Source organism: Amphiprion ocellaris, chromosome 12 (genome assembly GCF_022539595.1).
Source record: "Amphiprion ocellaris isolate individual 3 ecotype Okinawa chromosome 12, ASM2253959v1, whole genome shotgun sequence".
Taxonomy (NCBI): Eukaryota; Metazoa; Chordata; class Actinopteri; family Pomacentridae; genus Amphiprion; species Amphiprion ocellaris.
The window spans coordinates 30,108,363-30,128,714 of NC_072777.1; the positions used below are offsets into that span (position 1 = coordinate 30,108,363).

Genomic DNA, 20,352 nt, shown 5'->3' on the forward strand with positions numbered 1-20,352 from the left:
TTAATCGCATCTGCTGCCATGTATAAGCTTGTTGTACCGTTCTGTGTAACCTGTCGCACACACACACATGGACAAGCTCTCAACACGCTGTGTGTGTCCTTTTTAATAAGTGTTTTACGTAATGACAGACGGCGAGGATGTTCTGTACTAATGATTGTCTCCGGCTTTTCTCTTTCACAGCTCCCATCAACCCTCACCTGCGTAAGTAATCTGGACCTCACACAAACACACTGGATGTTATGTATGTATGAGACCTCAACACAACCTTACACAGCACTGGAAGGGCGTTTTTTAGGTAGGGCTGAACTATATGCAAGAAAAGAGTCACATGAGGATTATTGTGATAGACATGAGTCACGACTTTAAGCCGATTAAATCGATGTTATCACTGTACATCATTTCAATATGTATGAGACAGAAGGAACCCTCTCCATCTCCTAAAAGGCACATTATTGTCTATTCTGATCACTGATAAATAGACATTCGTGTCTCAACCTCTTGCCATTGCGTGAATAAGTGCATGTACAATCTGTTTTGTAACATAAAATGGTGTATTTTAACCCAAATTATGAGTTTTTGTGCCTAAATTTAACCAAACACCAACAGAAAACACAACTAAACACCAAGTGAATGAAAGCAAAAGTCTAAACTTAACTTAACCTTTAGTTTTTAACATTTGTGATCCATCACTGATAAATACATAGTACATTTACCCTTAAAATGTATCTGTAAAAGCAGTTTAGTTGTAAATAAATGTAATTTTGTGGAGACATGGTTGCCTGGGTGAAAGTCTGCTGACTTATGTTCCCTTCAGCTTCCAAATGTGAACTCTTGCTTCTATTTGTAAGTGCAAAATTGCAATTCTATTACTAGTAAATGAGGTGATAATGTGTCTAATGCACTGCTAGAAGGTGGAGGAGATCCTTACAGACCGTTTAATGGGCTGATAACACTAAAAACAGGTGTAATTTGAGTGGAAAAGGTCATGTTTGCCCTTCTTTTCTACTGGCATAAAAATCCAGATGTCATCAGATTTTAGCTGCATCTTCCTTTCCATCTGGAGAATATGATTCATCAGCTGCTGCATCTCAGTAGCAACACGTTTATAATGATATATTGTGACAGATTTCACATTTATCACAAAATTGCAGCTGCAGCTTCAATGCAATTTCAATAATATTTCAGTTTAATCGTGTTTTTAAGTAGAGCTCAATGTAGTATGAAATGCAGCATTTTCCTGCAGGAATCCTGAGTAAACCTGCATCAGGCTGTTTGACATGTTGGGAGCTTTAAATCTCTGCACTTTGGATGCTGTGTTTGCATAAGACTGGATGTTGGTTTTGTGTGTGTGTGTGTGTGTGTGTGTGTGTGTGTGTGTGTGTGTGTGTGTGTGTGAGTGCGTTGCAACGCTTTGTGCTTTGTGAGCATTACTTATGCATGGATCTGTGCCGTATGTGTTTATATTCTTTTAATGTTTAGTCTCATTTATGACGCATTTCATTGTCGAAACTTTACAAATTCGCATTATTCACGCCTTGAGAATCCACACTTAATCATTGTTTGCCGTGCCGCTCTGCTCCGTTGTGTTGTGCTTTTATTTATTTATACAGATATGTATTTTTGGTGGGTGTTCACGCAAACATCGCCAGCATAATAACAAACATCCTAATCACCAGCATCATTATCCAAATCCCCGAAGGAAACTGTCTTACCTGCAACAACGCCTCCTCTTCCTCCTCTCCTTCCTCCAAATCCTCCTATCTCTCCCGGGGCGCAGGAGGCGAAAACATTTAGTTTAGCTTCGCCGTGGATGGGGGCGTTAATGTCTTAGCGCCGGGAGCCAGACTTCCATTTAAATCTGCAGGCTTTGTGAGGGGGAAGAGTCAAGAGTGCCTCCAACCCGGCCCCCTTTTTCCTCCACTTCTCCCACTCGGCCTCCACCTCCTCCTCGTCTGCCTCACAGCATCACTGCCCTCCTCCATCCCTCGGTTCATCCACCCACACTCCACCTCTGTCTCTGTTACCTCCATTACCTGAGTTAGAAAAAAAAGCTGCAGATTCCTGCTCCTCTCAAGGTCACCACTCCAAACTGCTCCCAGCTACGTTTTAATAAATCAATGAATATTTATCAGAGCACATGCCTGCATCCTGAATCTAAATGCTTCCCCGTTTACTATCTCTTTGAGGACTCGGGCAGCGGCGTGTCCTCTGGTTAGGTGTTTCGCTTTGTTTGTTACATGCATTAAATCGAGCTTTTGACACTGTTGATCCTGCAGCTACCCCTTCATTAAAGTGAGTGTGCCGGTTCCCTCATTCACCCTCCACATGTGTGCCATTTCCAGCTGCTCATTAGTATATTCGCTGTTCGACATTCCCCCTACATGTAAGCCGTCATAACCTCGTGCAAGAGTAGCAATTACTCTTTGTGTTTCTTAAAGGGTGACAAAACCCACACTTTCATTCCCGCGCGGCACACTCGACTAGTTTAAAAATTGCAGTCAAAGGGGCGTGGAGAGCGCTCAATGTCACACCCACTAACACAGAAGATGGAAAGTGATGGAGAAGGAGGGAGGTGGTGTCAGTTTTAAAAACTGATTACACAGAGTTCTGCTGCTGAGATGCTGCAAAACATCCAAGGACAATTGCCTCATTTTTACTTGCAATCCTGTAAAAAAGAATCACAAGGAGTTGAACTGATTCTGTGAATCAGTAACCGTAATCTAAATTTTTGCAAAGTTTTTCCTTTTTATTTTTTGGATTTTTTTCAATCTGTACAAAGCACACAAAATATCTATAAAACTGGGAAAACAGAGTTTAAATTTGCATGTCTACTATAAACTGGCATTGAAAACTTTTACTCTCTAAAACAAATTCTTAAAGAAAATTGTAATATTTTGACATAAAAATTGTTAACACATTATTAAAAGTGTGATAAACAATCACACATTTATCGCAATTTCAGAAGTATTTATTTTTCATTTCGTAGACGAAGCTGTTGAATTGAAGTTCAATATTTTTGTTAAATGTGTAGAATTAGATACCATTAGTGAGAATTAAAAGGCAAAAGAAGCTTTGGTTTGATCATTTTAGTTTGACTAGTTTCATAAGATAAGATAAAACTTTATTCTAAATTCTTGTTCAGAAAAAACTGACATAACATAAGAAATACAGTACCTTCAAAAGTAGAAAAGCAATGAGATATAAGCACAATACAGTACTATAATATATATAATGTACACTAAAATAAGACTAGAGCAATACAAAGTAAGTTATACTGAGGTAATAAGTAATCGTCAAAAGTTTGGACTCACCTCCTCATTCAATGCTTTTTATTTATTTGTATTATTATTTACATTGTAGATTGATACTGAAAATTAATACTTTTTTGTTTACAATATAATTTCATATGTGTTATTTTATAGCTTTGATGTCTTCAGTATTAATCTACAATGTGTAAAATAATTAAATAAAAACCATTGAATGAGGTGTGTCCAAACTTTCGACTGGTAGTGTATATATGTAAATGTTTATTATTATTGTATATTATGGAAAATTTAATCGTTTTTCACATCACATGTAAAATGAAAATATCCCTTCTCAAACATTCAACAGGCAAAAAATCTGTTCAGCACTGACCAATATGTTACTGTGTCAAACAACACAGAGAAAATCATTACTCCCTTGAAAATAATGACATTTACACATGACATTTAGTTTAGTTTTTATTCACCGAGGCTGCATGTGTTTATTGACTGTTATCCATCATGCTTCAGTAGTGGGATGTTAATGTGTTTCTTCACTCCATCCTAAACCAAACTGCATGTTGCTGTCAGGAAGAATCCTAAAGCCCTCCAGTGACGCCCCCAACTCCAGTCAGCGAGAGGTCACGTCTTAATTTAGAAGTTGTGTTCTGCAGATTGCACGGTGTAATTAGGATTTAGACTCTTGTATACCCCCCCTCCGCCTTCAGACACACACACTGGAGGAAACCTCATAAATATACAGTGGGTGTCACAGTGCTGTAGCTCCTGGGCACCGTGTAGCCTCTCGCTCTTTTGTAATGATGTGAATGCTGGAGCCTGGCTCTGCTCTGTGGCTCTGCAGGAGAGTTCCACTGCAGCTTTGAGGAGGAGCCCATCTGCATGTTCACCCAGGACAAGAACGATGATTTTGATTGGACGAGGCACAGCGCTGCCACTCGCGACACCAAGTACACGCCCAACACCGGTCCCAGCGGCGACCGCAGCGGCTCCAAACAAGGTGAGCACATCTAATTTACACCTGTTTGCTGTGAACCCCTCCCCCAAACACTGACTGTCCAATCAGAGCACAGATGTAGCTCTTCCTGTTTCTCAGTTTCCTCGACTGCTCCAGTTTTGTCTTCATCCCTCCCCATGTGAGATGTGAGCGGAGGAGGAAACACAACGAGAGAGGAGTCGGGATTTTAATGCAATTAAATATGACGTGTGCAACAGCTGCATCGTCTAGCTGTTGTTTTGTTTCAGTCGACTGCTGTGTTTTATGATCTCTGTCAGATGAGCACAACAGTCTTCATGACAGCTTTTAAATTTACTTTTAATTCTGAATGTACTGATTAAGCCCTAGAAATGTTTGTATAAAAAGTGCTATTCAGATACCACCACAAGGGTAGAAAGTTTGATCACACATCTGATTATCTTAAAAATAACTTCGGAAAAGTTTACAATAGGACTCTCTAATTTGTTGAATGCTTAGTATATTCCAGCCATGTGTCACAACCCTTTTGTACGTCTCACTTGTAGAAACACACAATTTTAAGGTGTTATCCACCCACTGAATGGCATTATTGCATATCAATTCCCTTACATGTGTGGCAGTAGAGCAGCAAATTGTCATCCATTCCAGTCAACATTAACCCAGATAATGTTGGTCTTTGGTATGAATAAGTGCTGTAAAATAGCTAATGTACTCCTCACCCTGGAAACTACAAAATCTAGCTTTGTAATGTAGTCAGCATAGTAACAGTGTGTGTTTTATTGCAGTAATTAATGCTTTTTGGTGCTTGAACTGAACCAACTAAAAAGCAGTAAATGAAAGTGAACATCAGACAAAACCTAAGCCAATCTATCAGTTCAAATGTAAAAAAAATAAATAAATCCAAAAGTAAACTTACAACCTGCAGTAGTACTGTATAGCATCATTTCCAAGGCTAATCAGGGTTACATAAGAAAAAGTCATTTTCGAAATGGTTTTAAAATGTACAATACTTAATTTTTTCTATGCTTTATGAAGGGTTAATTTTCTGTAAGTTAAATTTTTAATTGAGTTGATGCTTCAGAAATAGGTTTTCAACTAAAAACAACATTAATAAAAAAACAATGCTCCATTTACGGACTGTAAAGTGGATGATGAAAACGTCCAGCCTCTTTTTCTTTTAGCATTAAACTGACCATCAAACATCCACTTTGCAATATTTTCACACAGTGTGGAAGTCGCACTGATAAAATCTGCCTGTGACAGTTTTCATTTTAGCTGACAAAATCCTCTGTCATTGCTGGAAATGAGAAATCTGCTTTTGTTCCATCTGCCTGAAACCAAAAATCCATTGTTTCAAAATGTAATATGAATTTTCAGCAGTAAATCCACCTCTGTCATCGCTGTAAACTGCATGTGTGCATTTCTCAGCTGGCGATTTATCTGTGTGGCTGAACAGTGATATTGCAAAAGTATGCACCAATAAGAAATAAAACACAGCTGGTCTCAGTGATTACTTCTGCCAGCTGTCAGCTCTGAGAACAGTAAACCTGCTTGTTGGATTGGAAATAAGTTAGTCGAATGCACACATCTGAACGGACACCATTCTATTATTTCTTATGTAATCTATGCATGAGTACATGAGCTCCCACAGCGCTCAGGGAAACATTGCAACTATCATGTTATTGGCAAATGATGTGGCAAGATGTCAAATTAGCGACGTAGCATTTTGATTATGTTGAAGCGTTATTTCCAAACATGCGGTTACAAGTGCCACTTTTTGAATCACTGGAATAAGTTTGAGCGATTCAAGTGTTTCCAACTGCATAATAGATGATTTCAGCTGTGCTCATTGTGTCACCAATTGCTTGATGCGCCACAATCTCACAATGAGCTGCTTTGATCATTTATTTTCAAGATGATCTTGTAAATGAGCCTCTGTTGCCGTTTCCATGGTGCCTGAACCCGCCGCACAGCGGATTTAGTATTCAGCATGTTGCATGCATGTACAGGTATTCATTATTCAGTAATTTAATAAATAAAGAATTAACCAAATTGGATATGTTGGAATCCATTAGAGGATTCCGTGAGTCCTCTGATAGAAGTTGTCTGTGGTGGAATATAAGTGCCCATTATGGCACTGTGGCACCAGCAGCAGCAGCTGAAGCAGTAAATAATGCATTGGCTTTAATCACCTAATGGTTTCGAAATGTCCAGCATTTCATTACCAGCCCCATTCCTCTTTGCGTATAATTATCTGATATGAGATTTAACTGAGGGAGATATTCCATTTGATTTTGGCCAGAGGGGTGTGGAGCCGCTAACAAGTTAGCTTCCCTTCTGCCTGTGGCTCGGCTTCAGATTATTTCGCTCAGACACCATCAGAGGAGAGTCTGACTCACAGGCATCACTGCTGCTGCCGTCCACAACTGTCAGACGGAGGGAGAAAGTGTAACCTCATTGTTAGAATGTCCATTAGCCCTGGACTATTAGCAAGAGGAGAACTTCATAGAAAGTCCTGCTACTTATCTGTGATGTGAAAGGTTTCAGTTCCATCGTGCTATCACAGTGTCTACAGGGACAGATCATTTGTTGGTGCATGAAAGACCTCATCCACTGTTTGTGAAATTTACCAGTCAGGCACAGTCACTTTGTTCTATATCCTGAGACGACCACAGGGCATGATTAGATGCTGAACTGTAATTGTTAGGGATGGCCCAATCCAGTCTCAAAGATCAATACTAGAGCAAATAAAATCATGAACAGAAGCCTAACCCTCTGGTTACATTACACAGATGCCCTGAAGAGAAAGCGCCATTTTTTTCAGGAAACTAGGATTGCAAATTTCGAAAAATTTTCTTAATAATCTGCAGCATTATCAATCAATAACAGGTGAATTTATCACACAAATTGAACCCCATGTATGTTTCCCCTATGCTGTTGTTGCTGTTTTAGTCAATAAACACACAATTTGGGTGACAAAGGTGAATTTGTTGGAAATATACCACTGGGATTTAGAAGTACTGCCCCAGTTGATCCCAGTTTATCTTCAATTTATGAGCTCTTGTCGGAGGTCATTAAGCTTCACAGAAGTCTTTGTCATGGTGCCCGTTGCTAGTTTAATCGCCACAATGCTGTCTGCTTGCAAACACGGTACTACCTGGAGCCCTCATGGTCACTTGCTGGGGTTACTAAAGTATCAAACAGTAAGAAGCTCCACCTGTTGGTGCAGCAAGGTACTACAGCTATTCTACAATACTTTATTGTCTCGGAAAGTGGTATTAAAATTGAACTCTGTCAGCAGATACTTAAGTATTAAATGACTGGAATGCAATCAGGGGCAAAAAATATAATAGATGCATACATACATGGCTTATAGTTACATTTTATGTTTCCACTACATTTACTCATCCTGTCTCAAAAAAATGGTGTTCTTAGATATTCAAACTTAATTTTCTTGTAAGTTTTGAAAGAATTCCTCCTAAGAGTGTGAAGTAGTAGGAAGTGTTTCCAGTTTTAACTGGAGTCTACAACTCATCATTCTTATGAACCTCCACAATGATAATCAGAATTAATGCTGCAGAAGTCTTGAAAAGTCCCAAATTCCTTCAACCCGATGAGCACAGACATATGCACATGATTCAAAATAGTCAAGCTAAAAGTCAACGTTCCCAAGTGGCTTATCTCAAGTTTCACTTTCCTGAAGGAGTATCCTCCCACGTATCAACTCCCATAGCCAACTCTGTTGCACTTTATACTGTCTTACCTGATCTGGATGAAAGGTCTGTTGGGACCTGTCTCCAGTTGTGGGTTACATTTCCTGAAAACCTGAAAACAGAGCCAGAAGGAGGTGCAGAAGTCTAGTTTCCTCTCAGACTACTTGAAGAGTAAAAAATCTTGAAAGATTGGAATGAAACTTTTGCCCAGTGATGGCAAAAAAAAACTAGTACCTACCCCAACAAAAGTTCTTGGTTAGGTTTAGAAAAAGATCCTGGTGTGGGTAAAAATACGACAATTTCACAACAAGCTTCTCCTCCATTTTCTGGGTGACAGGTTCCTCTAACTTAATAAACATATAATGTTGTAAATATGTTGATCGGAAATGTATTTGTGGTGCATCACAGGTGTAATTTAGCAGAAATCTATATGTAAAATTGTTCCTGCTCCATAGCTCTGATAGCGTCTACAGAGCTACAGTACGGAGGCTGAGTTTGCAGGGTTGGCTGTAGCAGATTGAACAGACACTCAACAGCGACAACTTGTTTACCCCTGCAACCACACAGTAATGAACCACTGACTGCTTTTAACATTGCTATTGGCAGGAATTGACTTCGGTTGCTGTTTTTTGATGTGGCATTTATCACGACGAATTGCCTGAAGCCACAGACATACAAAGAGCAGCACAATGACCCCCTGTTGTTTCCTCGTGTGCGATAACTGCATTTTAAATGCCGCCACCGCTTTTTTGAAATCCATCATCAGTCTAATTTTCCTCATTCAGAGATGCAGACAAATCTCTGATTTTACAGTTGCAGCGTTTCAGCAAAAATGCAGAAAAGTTAATCATCATAAAGCTTGATTCTAGTTGTTTGTATCTTGGATCTTTGCATTGTAATAGTTGTGTCAATCCTTTCTATCTGTAATAATAACAGTGTCCTCACCAGGTTAAATACTTTAATCTGGCAATTTGGTGATGGAGCAAGAAATAAACATTTCTATAGCACCTTGACAACAATAGAATGTGACTTAAAGTGCTTTCCCTTTGAAATAAAGAATTACCAGTACAAATATAAATTACTAAAAGAAGAAAAAAGTGTAAATTATAATCAGGAGTATATAAAACTTTAGTCGTAATAACCCAAAAAACATTAATAACAAGGTAGAAGATGCCAGATAAATAAGAGAGTACAGGGAAACGTATAATAAGACAACCTATTAATGTAATATTTTATGTAAAATTTCCATGAAGAAGCCGGATTATTGAAGGATTAACAATTTCCAGGTGGCATAACAACATTAGGACCTTTACAACTGCCAGCTTATAAAATATTACAAAGTGTTATAGAAGTGCATTATTTTCTCTTCTCTTTTGTTTTAACCTTTTATAGTCCCAGTTGGCATGTTTGCCATTGACAAAAATATGGTTGTATATGAACTAAACAGATGACTGAGGGAGTTTATGAGTCTTTACCATGTGGAGGAGTTTCCTGAAGCAGTTGCAATCAAGGTCTTGATTGCATCACTAACTGAGAAAATGAAACCTTAAGATACCTTAAGAGTTATAAACAAACCCGTGTCAGACTGGCCTATTTGGAAAAATTGCAAAGACAAATGGAAAACTATCACCAAAACTACCCTTTTCACCTACTTTTAAACAGTTTTAATGTTAAGTAATGGTGACTTGTTACCAATTTAGCTCCAGATAAAGCTCTTCAGAGGAACAAATTGAGCTGCTTACTTGTATAAATGATGTAAACTAAAACAAAACAAGTTGTAATAAATCAGAATTATCCTTTAAATGATGCACAGTGCAGCTTCACGTTTATGAAATGAATGTATATTAACATACTCCTGCACCCAGGCCAACCTGCAAAAATACATTTATTCGAGGTTTCAGGTGCTCGACCTTCATCAGGCAAATGGTTTGTGACAAAGAGGCGGCATCTTAATAAAGAGGTGGCTGTAGGTCTACAATCAATCACATTCCCAAAGTGCTATAGGAAGGCATCAATCCCCAAACATCCTTTTACTGCATCACAACGTCCAGTAACACAGAGAAAGTCACAGTGGAGATGTAAATTTGATTCATATTTTCCAACAGAAGCATGTTGTAGAGTTAGCAGATTATAATTTTATGAAACCTTGTTGTATTTATTATGAAGACTTCTGTTTATTCATCGCTGCTCTTTACTCACATACCATGGAAATGCAAATCTATCCCTGTGTTTTTCAAATTTTCTGTATGTTTTTTGATACAACATTGGACTGCTGAAGGTCTTGCACAGAAATGCTTCAAATAGATGTTTGTTTTCAATCTAGACAGTCTGCAGGAGACTTTTTTGATGGGAAATAGCTGCAATATATTAATGTTGATTTTCCTAATGACAAATCTTGCATGTGTTATCCTCCATCATCTACGCATAAGTATGTCTAGAAAGTTTGTTTTAATGTATCTTTGTGTTTTAAGGTTTCTACATGTACATCGAGACGTCCAGACCACGCAAGGAAGGAGACCAGGCTCGGCTCATAAGTCCGTTCTTCAACGTAGCACCTAAAAACCCGTACGGAATCACCAATCCACCAGCCTACTGTTTTGGCTTCTTCTACCACATGTATGGAAAACACATAGGTAAGACTCATTCCTCACTTTTTCTCTCATTTTCTGTTCCATCATGTCTCCACTGCAGGAAAGATCATCTTAATTTATAGCCACTGCTCGATCGGTTCATGAAAAGAGATGAAGAAAACAATAATTACTGTGATTCTTTAAAGAATCTGTCACTGTTCTGTGCTTTCGGTTGCTTAAGCAGTGACAGCAACTTCAAGTGGAGCTCAAATTGTTTCGGCAATTCTCTGCTAAATGAAGGGGATGCATTCTTAGTTGTGCGGAACTAAACGCAGTCAATTAGGAAACGCCACAACAAATTTTATTTACAAAAAGAGACGTACATCATCGAGCATCCGTGCGACATCACGCTGACTGTGAAACATAAATTGAGAAATGAGATTCTTGAAATTGCTCTCCGCCACCTATGTGCTTCACAGTTGGGTTTTCTCTTTTTCCTGTTCTTCTCTTGTTCCTTCTTGTTTATGAGAAAGGAAACAATATTGAGGCTGAAGAAGAAAGAAACACCGGCAGCACTTTTTCTTTCGTCTAAGCAACAGAATCTCAGTCATTTCCAGAGAGTTTGTCCCCACAGCGGGAGCACTGAGCAGTTTTGGGCTTTCATGCTAACATTTTTGTAAGCGCAGGTGTCAGATGTTTCGAGCAAAAGATATCTCATTTTTGCAACAAACCCCTTCAAAGGTGTGCACACAGAATCTGGGCATTAGCTCCTCCATTCATCTCTGAATGTAGATAACAACCTTGTATGGCCTATTTGAAGATGGCAGAGCGACTGAAGGAGCACTCTGCGACGAAACGTCTGACTCTCTTCACCGGGGAGCCAATCAGTCGACCACAAGCACTCCAGCTCCAAGTGCATGCCATTTGTAGTGTTTGTGCATTTGGGAGTGGTGACTGTGGCACAAAAACAGCAGCTTATGCTATTGTTGAAGGCCTCTAGTGGTGGATTGTGTGTCTCAGTTTCAGTCCTCATCATTAGCTGCTGCAATATTTCATAAGACAGGTGATGGAAGCAGCTGAAGGGTCATCCAGGTGTCATGAAATCACTGTAGAAATCATTTCCGCTAAGATAAATGAAGTTCCACATGTTGTTAAGTTCTAGGGCTGCACACTTGCTATAACAGTAATCACGATTTTGCTTTCCCACAATAAATGAACATGACATGACTGTTTTACTGATGTTTGACTTACTTAAATGCAGCCAACAATTACATGACAAAAATTTTAGAGATGTTTCGGCTGAACTGCAGGCAGTGTTTATTTAAAAAAAATCTAAATGTACAATATGTATAGTATATAGAGTTACCTTTTTTCCAGTATTATTAACACCTGTTGGCAACTGGAAACGTTAATTTTAGGTTTTTTCAATTTTTGTTAAATAAATAGTCAAAGAAATTCAAAGAAATTTGTTCTGATTTATGGCAATATAACTAATACTGGACAAATACATTTTCGACTTCTTTCTACTTCTAGCCATGGTTGTTCTGATTCCACAGACTTTATAATGCAGTGAAAAATGAACCCACAATGAGTAAAAATGTGACAGGAGCCAAACAGACACAGAAACTGTTAGTAGAGGGTTATTTCACTCTTTTCAGAATCATCTTTAGTCAGACACCTGTCTGAGTAGCCGCTCTTCTTCTTTCTCAGTTACTCGACTCCTTTCCTCATGCCTTAATCCCTCCCACCTCTGATTACAGCAGAGGAGGCCAAAAAGACACATAAGCAGAGAGTTGAACAATCCCAGCTTTGGAGCCAACGTTCTAAAGCAATTAAACATGACGTGTTGCACAGCTGCATCTTCTGTCCGTTGTTCTGCTCCAGCCGACTGCTATATTTCATGACCTCTGTCAGACGAGCAGAACAAGTGTTTATGACAACTTAGAGTAAAATTTTAATTCAGTTCAACAGACGTGGTATAATCTGACAAGAGTGTACTGATGTCATCCATTTTTATTTCCATTCATCACACATGCACATGTACTCGTGCAGTATGTGAAGGATAAAAGAGCCGTGACACACAAAGAGTACAATACAAATAAAGAGCAATATATATTATATTATGTTATATTTTATTATATACGCACATTTGTCAGTCCTGCTCCTGACATGTTGTGTAGATTCTGACTTTGCCCCTTTCAGACACAGCGAGGATCCATCTGTACACCATCCCTCATAGCTTTTTCGGCAAACCTCTGCTGTCCTGCAGATGCATTTTAGAAACTGAGACGTGTTTTTTTTTATTTAAGATGGCAGAGATCAATTTCTGGGTCACAGGCAGGAAGATGAAGGAGAGATGAGTCAAGGTGGCTCAGAATGAAAGGAATTCAAAGAACCTTAGAGGCCTCTCTGTATACAGCCGCATAAATAGCACCTACATTTAGGAAACATCAGTACTTACTAGTGTCTGTCGATAAACAGATGTTCAGTAAGTAAGGCGTTTTGGGTGCAGTTTAATCCATATTTTTCCCTGGAGAAGATTAAGTTAAGTCTTATTTTGGACACAGATTTGTACACTATCAGGACAACAAGGAAGTGAAAGCAGAACTGTGAGCGATCGTACGAAACAAGAAAGCCAAAGTTTATTGCAGAAACATCAGGATGCTAGAAAGCATTTTGCCAGTTAGACTCCAATGAGATGCGACATCTTAGAGCAGAGTCCCAGATGAAGGTAGGAGATGAAGACAGGACCCCTGGTGTTCAGACGCTGGTGGTGGTGGAGCTGAGCTGGCAGACGGCTGATGGAGACCAACTGAGACGCCCTGCACACCTGGATGAGTTGGAGATGAGGAGGAGGAGGGATGCACAAACAGTGGAGAACTGCAATTCATTCAAAGAACAGGGTCTTGGGGCTGATTGGCTAAAAGAACGCTGGCTGAGCGATGATTGGACGAGTGCAGTGATGCTGAGACTGAAGTGATTTTAACAGCAGAAGAGAATAGAGCAGAGTTAGTTCATAATCATGGAGACAGAATGCAAATAAACTGATTTTCCAAGGTTCATATGAATGCGAAGGTAATAAAATATAAAGATTTTGTCAGTAAAATCAATTAATAATTTTGATAAATAACTGAGATCTCAATATTGATGAGAATAATCATGATTATCATTTTGGCCATGATCGTGCTGCTCAACCTTGTGGGCATTTCAGGTGACCCAGAAGTTCAGGAACTCCAGTTTGTTTTGGCACAAACACATTTGTGTACAGATAATGTACACTTGAATGCTTTGTAAACCTCTGCAACACCCACATAGTTTTCTATAATAAATGATGCGTCCCGTGTTGTTGCAGTTGGACCCAGAAAACCTTTTCTCACTCCAGAGCCAGACTGCTGCTAAAACAGAAAAGATCATTGGATTTTCATCTTTCAAACGATGCTTGAAATACTCAAAACTAAGCCAAGTCTAAGCTTATATACAATTTTATTATAAATTTATAAAATGATATTTCTTTAAAAGAATTTTATTTTGCATTACAAGCATTTGCTCAAACCAAATTTGATGTTTAAAAAAAAAAGAATTCTGTGCTTCTCGTTGCAACTGAAACGCTATGACTGACTGCTGCGACTGTCAGTCACATGACAAAAACTTAGGGGCATTCTGGCTGAACTGCAGGCAGTGTAGTAGTAGCAAAATATCTATATAACATTTCTCCCAGTATTGGTAACAAATGTGGGCACTTTGACAAGTGTTGTGGAAGTCAATTCCATTTTTTTCTTTTTTTTTGCAATTTTTGGTAAATACTCGAAAAAATTCAATTTTCACTCCTTTTGTAAGGATTTTTGGAATTATAACTGCATCAAATGACATTTCTTTTTTTTTTCTTTTTTTTTGTCTGCATTTGTTCTCATTGTTTAACTCCACAAAAGAGGTGTCAACATTGTATGAGATTGATGCATATTTTAGTCTTGCAGCCAAATATTTTAATATTTAATGCATGTGTGTCAAATGACATTTCTGAGCTATCTCCCCGTCTAGCTATGGTTGTACTGTTTCCACTGAGGTACAGGAGTTTATATTGCAGTGAACAATGAGCCCGCAGTGAGGAAAAAATGTGCCAGAAGCATAGGAAACGCCTAGAAACAAAAAGTATCCACAAGAAAATCGGCGCAGGTGTGTCTTAGCTCACTGCACCGTTTGTGGGGGAGGGCAGCCATCTGCCTCCACCAGTTGGGGCGAGGTTAAAGGAGAGCTTGAGTTCAAGCATGTAAAGAAAGCATTTAATAACTCTGCAACCAGTGAGAGGAGCAGAAATGCTAATCCAAATTCGCTCGTGTGATCTAACTTTGGCACATTATTTTTTGTGCATGTAAGACCCCATCGCTCTCTTTTTAGGGCCTTTAAAAGGGAAATGACAGCTACACTTAACAAAGAAAGTGCACCTTAAAAGTAAAATAAAAATAGTACCTCACTAAAAATACATTTTAGTTCACAAAAAATATTAGTAAGATAGACAACAGACAAAGTAGAGACAGAAAAAGAGGGCAGTAATGGTGAATAAACTCGTAAAGGGGGAGTTGTTGTAGGTTTGTGCTCATAAAACTTGAACTTAACGCCAGCAGCTGAGCTCCTCTCTGCCACGATGAGACATTTACAGTGAGCATTTGGCTGCATTTACTCCAGTATTCTTATGAGATGTCGGCGGTATCTTCGCCATCTCCACCCTCCTCCTGCTCTGCAGCTTTGAGCTTCTGCTGGACCTGCTGCTCCAAACCTCCAAGCTTCCTCTTGCACTTCGCCGCATTATATGAATCAGATTTTCTTTTGTGAGTCTTATGTCTTTTCTCCAACTTTTTTAACTCACTTTGAAACTAGTTTGACTCTTATTAGCATTGATCATATAAACAGGCTTGTAGATTGTTCTAATGAGTAATAGACTATTTTTCTCTAAACTGCTGCTTAAATAAATAGTGATTATTGAGCGTTTTTATACAACTTCAATATTTTATTTTAAAAAATAAAGATCTAGGAAGATTTGTCTAATATAGTATAGTAAAGACACTCCCTCTTCAGGTGAAATAATTTGTTCTGCAGGCATTAACATACAAACAGACCAGCACGTTTTTCCTCCAGGTCTTCATCAGAGTCTAACAAATGCCATATCAATGTTTCAGACACTACAACCTGCTCCCTATAGACCACATACAGAAAAATGCAGCATCAATGCATTCAAACCTGGCCATTTTGATTTTTTTCTACATGTAATATAAAATAATCTGTAATAATTTGCAATATCAGCATGTTTACATCGAATAATACTGTGCAATATTGTTATTTTCCACATTCATTGGAATCTGTGTGAAAGCCACATTTTATACATATAAAAAATATGCATTTTATCAATAGTAGTTTAATAATAGTTACTGCCTGCATACAGCTCTGCATTCATCTTCACATACGTTACTTATCTTTAACTTGCTCCTTAATTTGTCATTTCGATATAGATGATGGATGGATGGATATTTCACCAGATAAGTTCATGTCTATGCAGCACAGTCACTGCGCAATAAACATTGGCTTGGTTGCCTATTGTATGTGCACGCTTCCATGAATAAAATAATGTCTATTATATCTGCTAAGTACTAATTTCCCCATTTCTGTCATATAGTCCCCCAACATCATAGTTCTGCAATCTCCATGCAATCTTGCCTGCTCAATTATTGCAGCATTTTATGTAAAGAAGGCATTTCTTTGAGATCAAGGCTAATATAAAACAATATGAAAGTATTATTATATGAAATGATTGAAGATCTGGATAGTCTCAAATTAAATGTATGTATGGACTTTATAATGACCAAGATAAGAGCTTAAAAAGAAAAAGAAAATTGAAATTAAGCTGAAATTAGCCTCGGGCTCGCTGGGTTAAAGTTCTCAGAGTAGCTTCCAGCTATTGGAGATAGTATGAGCACATAGAAAAACAAAGGAGCACCTGTCAGATCAGTTATCGGAGCTATACAGTGTTTCCTTCAACCTACAGCATTTTATTTGTTTTAAAAATGTGATCACTGACCTCTGCAATCAGCTCTCCTAGGTTTTATCCAATGTAATACACAGTCAAGGGGAATATTTCCTATAAATTATTATGAGTAAGCTGGAAAGACTTGGATGATGTTTAGGTATCCCAAAGAATTTTGGAAAAACAAAGTTTTGTAAGACCAAAAAATGTGCTCTTAAAATAAATTATTCGGCTAAATTTTTATTTCCAAGTCCCATTTGTCTGTTTTACTTCACATAACTCCCATAAAACTACCTTTATGTACAGCATACATGCAGTATTTTTATACATAAGTGTATCTATTCTGTTAGTCTGTTTCTGTTTTGTGTTTTTGGCATTGAGTGTTTGTGAAGGCATTTGGGTTCTGTAAAGCGTCTTGAGACAATCTGAATTGTAATTGCCGCTATATACATGGAATTGAAATCATCTGGAATAAAATTATGTGAAAGCAATATTCAATTATTGCAACAGGGAGCTTAGATAAATTAAAGAAAGATTAAATACTGTCTAAACCAGAGCATTACTTCTATAAAATGCAAATTCCAAAGAAAAAAGACTAATGCCTTCATCTAAAACTATGAAGACTGACCCAAGTTGACAGTGACACTGCAGAGGGTCTGAAATTTGGCCAGTTCAGTTCTGGGGCATCCTCGGTGGAGAGGCCAAGCGGAAGAGTCCAGGCAGGGGGGCTGGACCAAACATCTGGAGAGGTGGAGGCGAGGGAGGTGGAGAGAATGTAAGGATAGAGGTGTTGGAGGGCGACTCAGCAGGGAGATGAGAGCTCCTCCGGCTCCCTGCCGAGGTTGAGTAGGCCGTGACATTTCCAATTTGCTCAAATTGATCGCCAGCCAGACCCTCTCTTCCCTGCCCTCCCCGTCTGTGGTGAAGCCCTGGCCCAGACTGTGGCGTGTTATGATGAATGGGCTAAATGTCAAGGACTTGAAACCCAGCTCAGATCCTCCATAGCTACGCTCCATTTAGTATTCTGCCTCTCCAGCCATGAGAGAAATTCACCACTCAGTTCGGGAATGTTGGTTTGTGATATTTCCCAGCCAGAGAAGTGAACGCTTATGACAAATTTGTCCAAATACTGTACCTTCACATGTATTTTCTTGGAGAATTTTGTCCTTTTTTATGCACGTGGAAGACTCTTTTTTTTGCATCTGGAACTGCCACTGACTCACAAAAGCATGTGAAGTGGCACAGCTCCGTCTCGAAATTCTCGGAGTTTGATGCTCTTTGGGACTGTGCTGTTGAGGTGAGTCACAGTCAAGCTGTGGCAAGGCAGCGCTGAAGGCCAGAATCAGTCGATAAGGAGTGTCGCCTACACGCTGATGAGAACAGTGGCACAGGCTCAAAGAAACTCCTCCGTACTTAGCTAGCGGGGGGATACCTGAGACAAGGTCACACTTAATTACTGAAGCACACATCAAAGTTTGCCTTTGGAGCCCGTGTCGCATTTGTTTATAGGATTAAGTCTCCAGCAAAGCACACCAAGCAAGTCTGTTTTAAGCCTGACCTTCTGAGAAGCAATGGAGTCGTCTTTTTCATTAGCGAGGAGGTGGTGCTGCACCTCCATCTCCCTCCTCTCCTCTCTCATCCTCACTACATAATTGAAAATTTCCAGGAGCTATTTCTCACTTTTCACCAGACTCACATCTTTCTCCTTTCAGATCTCTTTAAATTTCACAAGTGTATGCCAAAGGTATTCCTTTAAAAAAAAAAAAAAAGCAGGTACTCCAAAGAATATACAGCATATGCCTTTGCTCAGGATGTGATGACACTGACATAACCACCTACATCGCAATTCAAAGAGAGTTCAAAGAAAAAGTAAGCCAGCCAGCTCAGCAAGAATCCTCCTACATCCTAAACACTTCAACAGGAGATGAAACCGCAGGTCATGTTCTGTACAAGAGCTCATCTCTCACTGGAGATTGTGCTGTCATGGGGGAAGGTGTATACTGTGCTGATGAGAGAATATGAAGAGGGACATACAGTGTAGCCTTCCCTCGTTTCCTCATGTTTTTTGAAAGGGGCTGAAAAGTAATGAGGCACCTTGCTGAGGCGAAGATGCATCAAACGGCAGGTTGCCGCCCGAACCGACTCCGTTTCCGTTCGCCCTGTTGCGTCGGCGCAAAGGTTGCTGCTTTCCATACTTGTGAAATTCGCTTGACTTCAGAGCAGTGGTCTTCCTGAGCTCCGCTGTGGTGTCAGTACTAACCTGATTAGGGTCTTTGGATGCTGCTCCTGCTGGCCTAATGCAAAAAAGGCTCCTTTCTCACATACAAAGTCTTCCTGCGTTGCAAATAATAAAAAAAAACCTCACACAATCAGTGTGTTTGGAGAGGAGGGTAAAGTGGTTGCACTCGGTATCATCATCTGACAGTTTTACATCAAAGCCTAAGGCCAGACAAGAGGTCTCACGGAGGGGAGTCTTCAGTTCAGACCTGCTATATAGTCTATTCTGTCCCAATAAGAACCAACAGTTCTGTGTTATTTTAGGGGTTATATGTGAATTCAGCTGACACATTGCTTTCTCAAATCCACAGTTTGCTTCGGCAATGAAATTCTCCTTTGTAGCTTTAGTGGAAATCCAGCTCAGAGGAAAAGGAACCTGTACTGGGCAGAAATAGTTTAAAGGTAATGATAAATTATGAAGACCTGTCTTCCACGGGGACAGTATTCACCAAAAAATTCTCATCACACATCATTCATTAGTGATAATTAATTTGGACTGTCATGAGCTGGAGAATAATTTATCCTCGTTCACAGAACCTCAACTTAATAAATGTATCAATTCACATGACCTGAGTTTAACCTTTGCTACTGCTTGGCTCTGCGTGGCTTACAGAAGAATACATAAATTTGAAATGCGGGAAAGGGAGGTGAATATTAACCTTTAAAGTTCGACTTCACTTGCGATTAAGCTGGAATCCACAGTGGAGGTCTGCTATGTGTGTGGTATATAATGCATAGAAGAGACAGATACTTTGGTTCGATTCTTCTTGAGGTTAGAGACTCAGGAATCAAATCATATCTCTCATATTTAGCTGCTTCCATCCTTCCCTCAGTTCTGCAAAAAGACCCCCATGGCATGATGCTGCCACCACCATGCTTCCTTTAAGGATTGCATAAGCAGATAATGAGCAGCGCCTGCTTTTCACTATAGTGTTGTTAGCTGTGCCCAAAGACTTCAACTCTGGCTTCAAAGAACAGAGAATCTTCTTCTTTCTACTCCCAGAGTCCTTTAAATTCCCCTTGACAAACTGTCATATGGCATTTGGCATTTTAACACATCTGCTGTCATGTTTCTTTTAGTCAGAGTGGCCTCTGTCAAGCCACTGGAACATGAAGGCTTGACTGATGGAGCGCTGCTGAGATGGTTGTCTTTCTGACAGCTTCTCTTAATAGGACATCTGAAGCTCTGTTAGAAAGACAGTCAAGTTTTATGTCTCCTCCTTTACAAAGATCCTTCTTGCATTATTATTCAACTGTAGGAAGACTTATGATGGTTCCAAACTTATCCCCCCAATGCAATTAAGTCCTTTAAGTTACAAAAACATTGTCAGCTTCATCAATCTGTAACATGATGGCATTCGATCAATCAGACATATTTTTCAATTTTTTATGATTAGAAGTTATTGAAGAAGTTATTCCTGTTGTTCTACATGCATACATCCATATAATTCTCTCTTTTTGGAGATGCTAGTATGGATCCTGTTGCTGCTGATATTTAATAAACTCAAAGGAAAGAATCCTACAAACTGCTGGAAGCAAC

The 20,352-nt window shown here is 39.2% G+C and overlaps 1 protein-coding gene across 4 annotated transcripts in view; it reads left to right on the forward strand.

The window, feature by feature from the left end:
• LOC111573798 (MAM domain containing glycosylphosphatidylinositol anchor 2a) overlaps positions 1-20,352 on the forward strand; it is a 270,997-nt gene that overhangs the window by 235,422 nt on the left and 15,223 nt on the right. For all 4 annotated transcript variants that reach the window (XM_055016253.1, XM_055016255.1, XM_055016252.1 and 1 more), the window contains exons 13-15: positions 181-201; positions 4,105-4,260; positions 10,421-10,582. In XM_055016253.1, coding sequence (XP_054872228.1) covers positions 181-201; positions 4,105-4,260; positions 10,421-10,582 — 339 coding nt within the window. The remainder of the gene's footprint in view (positions 1-180; positions 202-4,104; positions 4,261-10,420; positions 10,583-20,352) is intronic.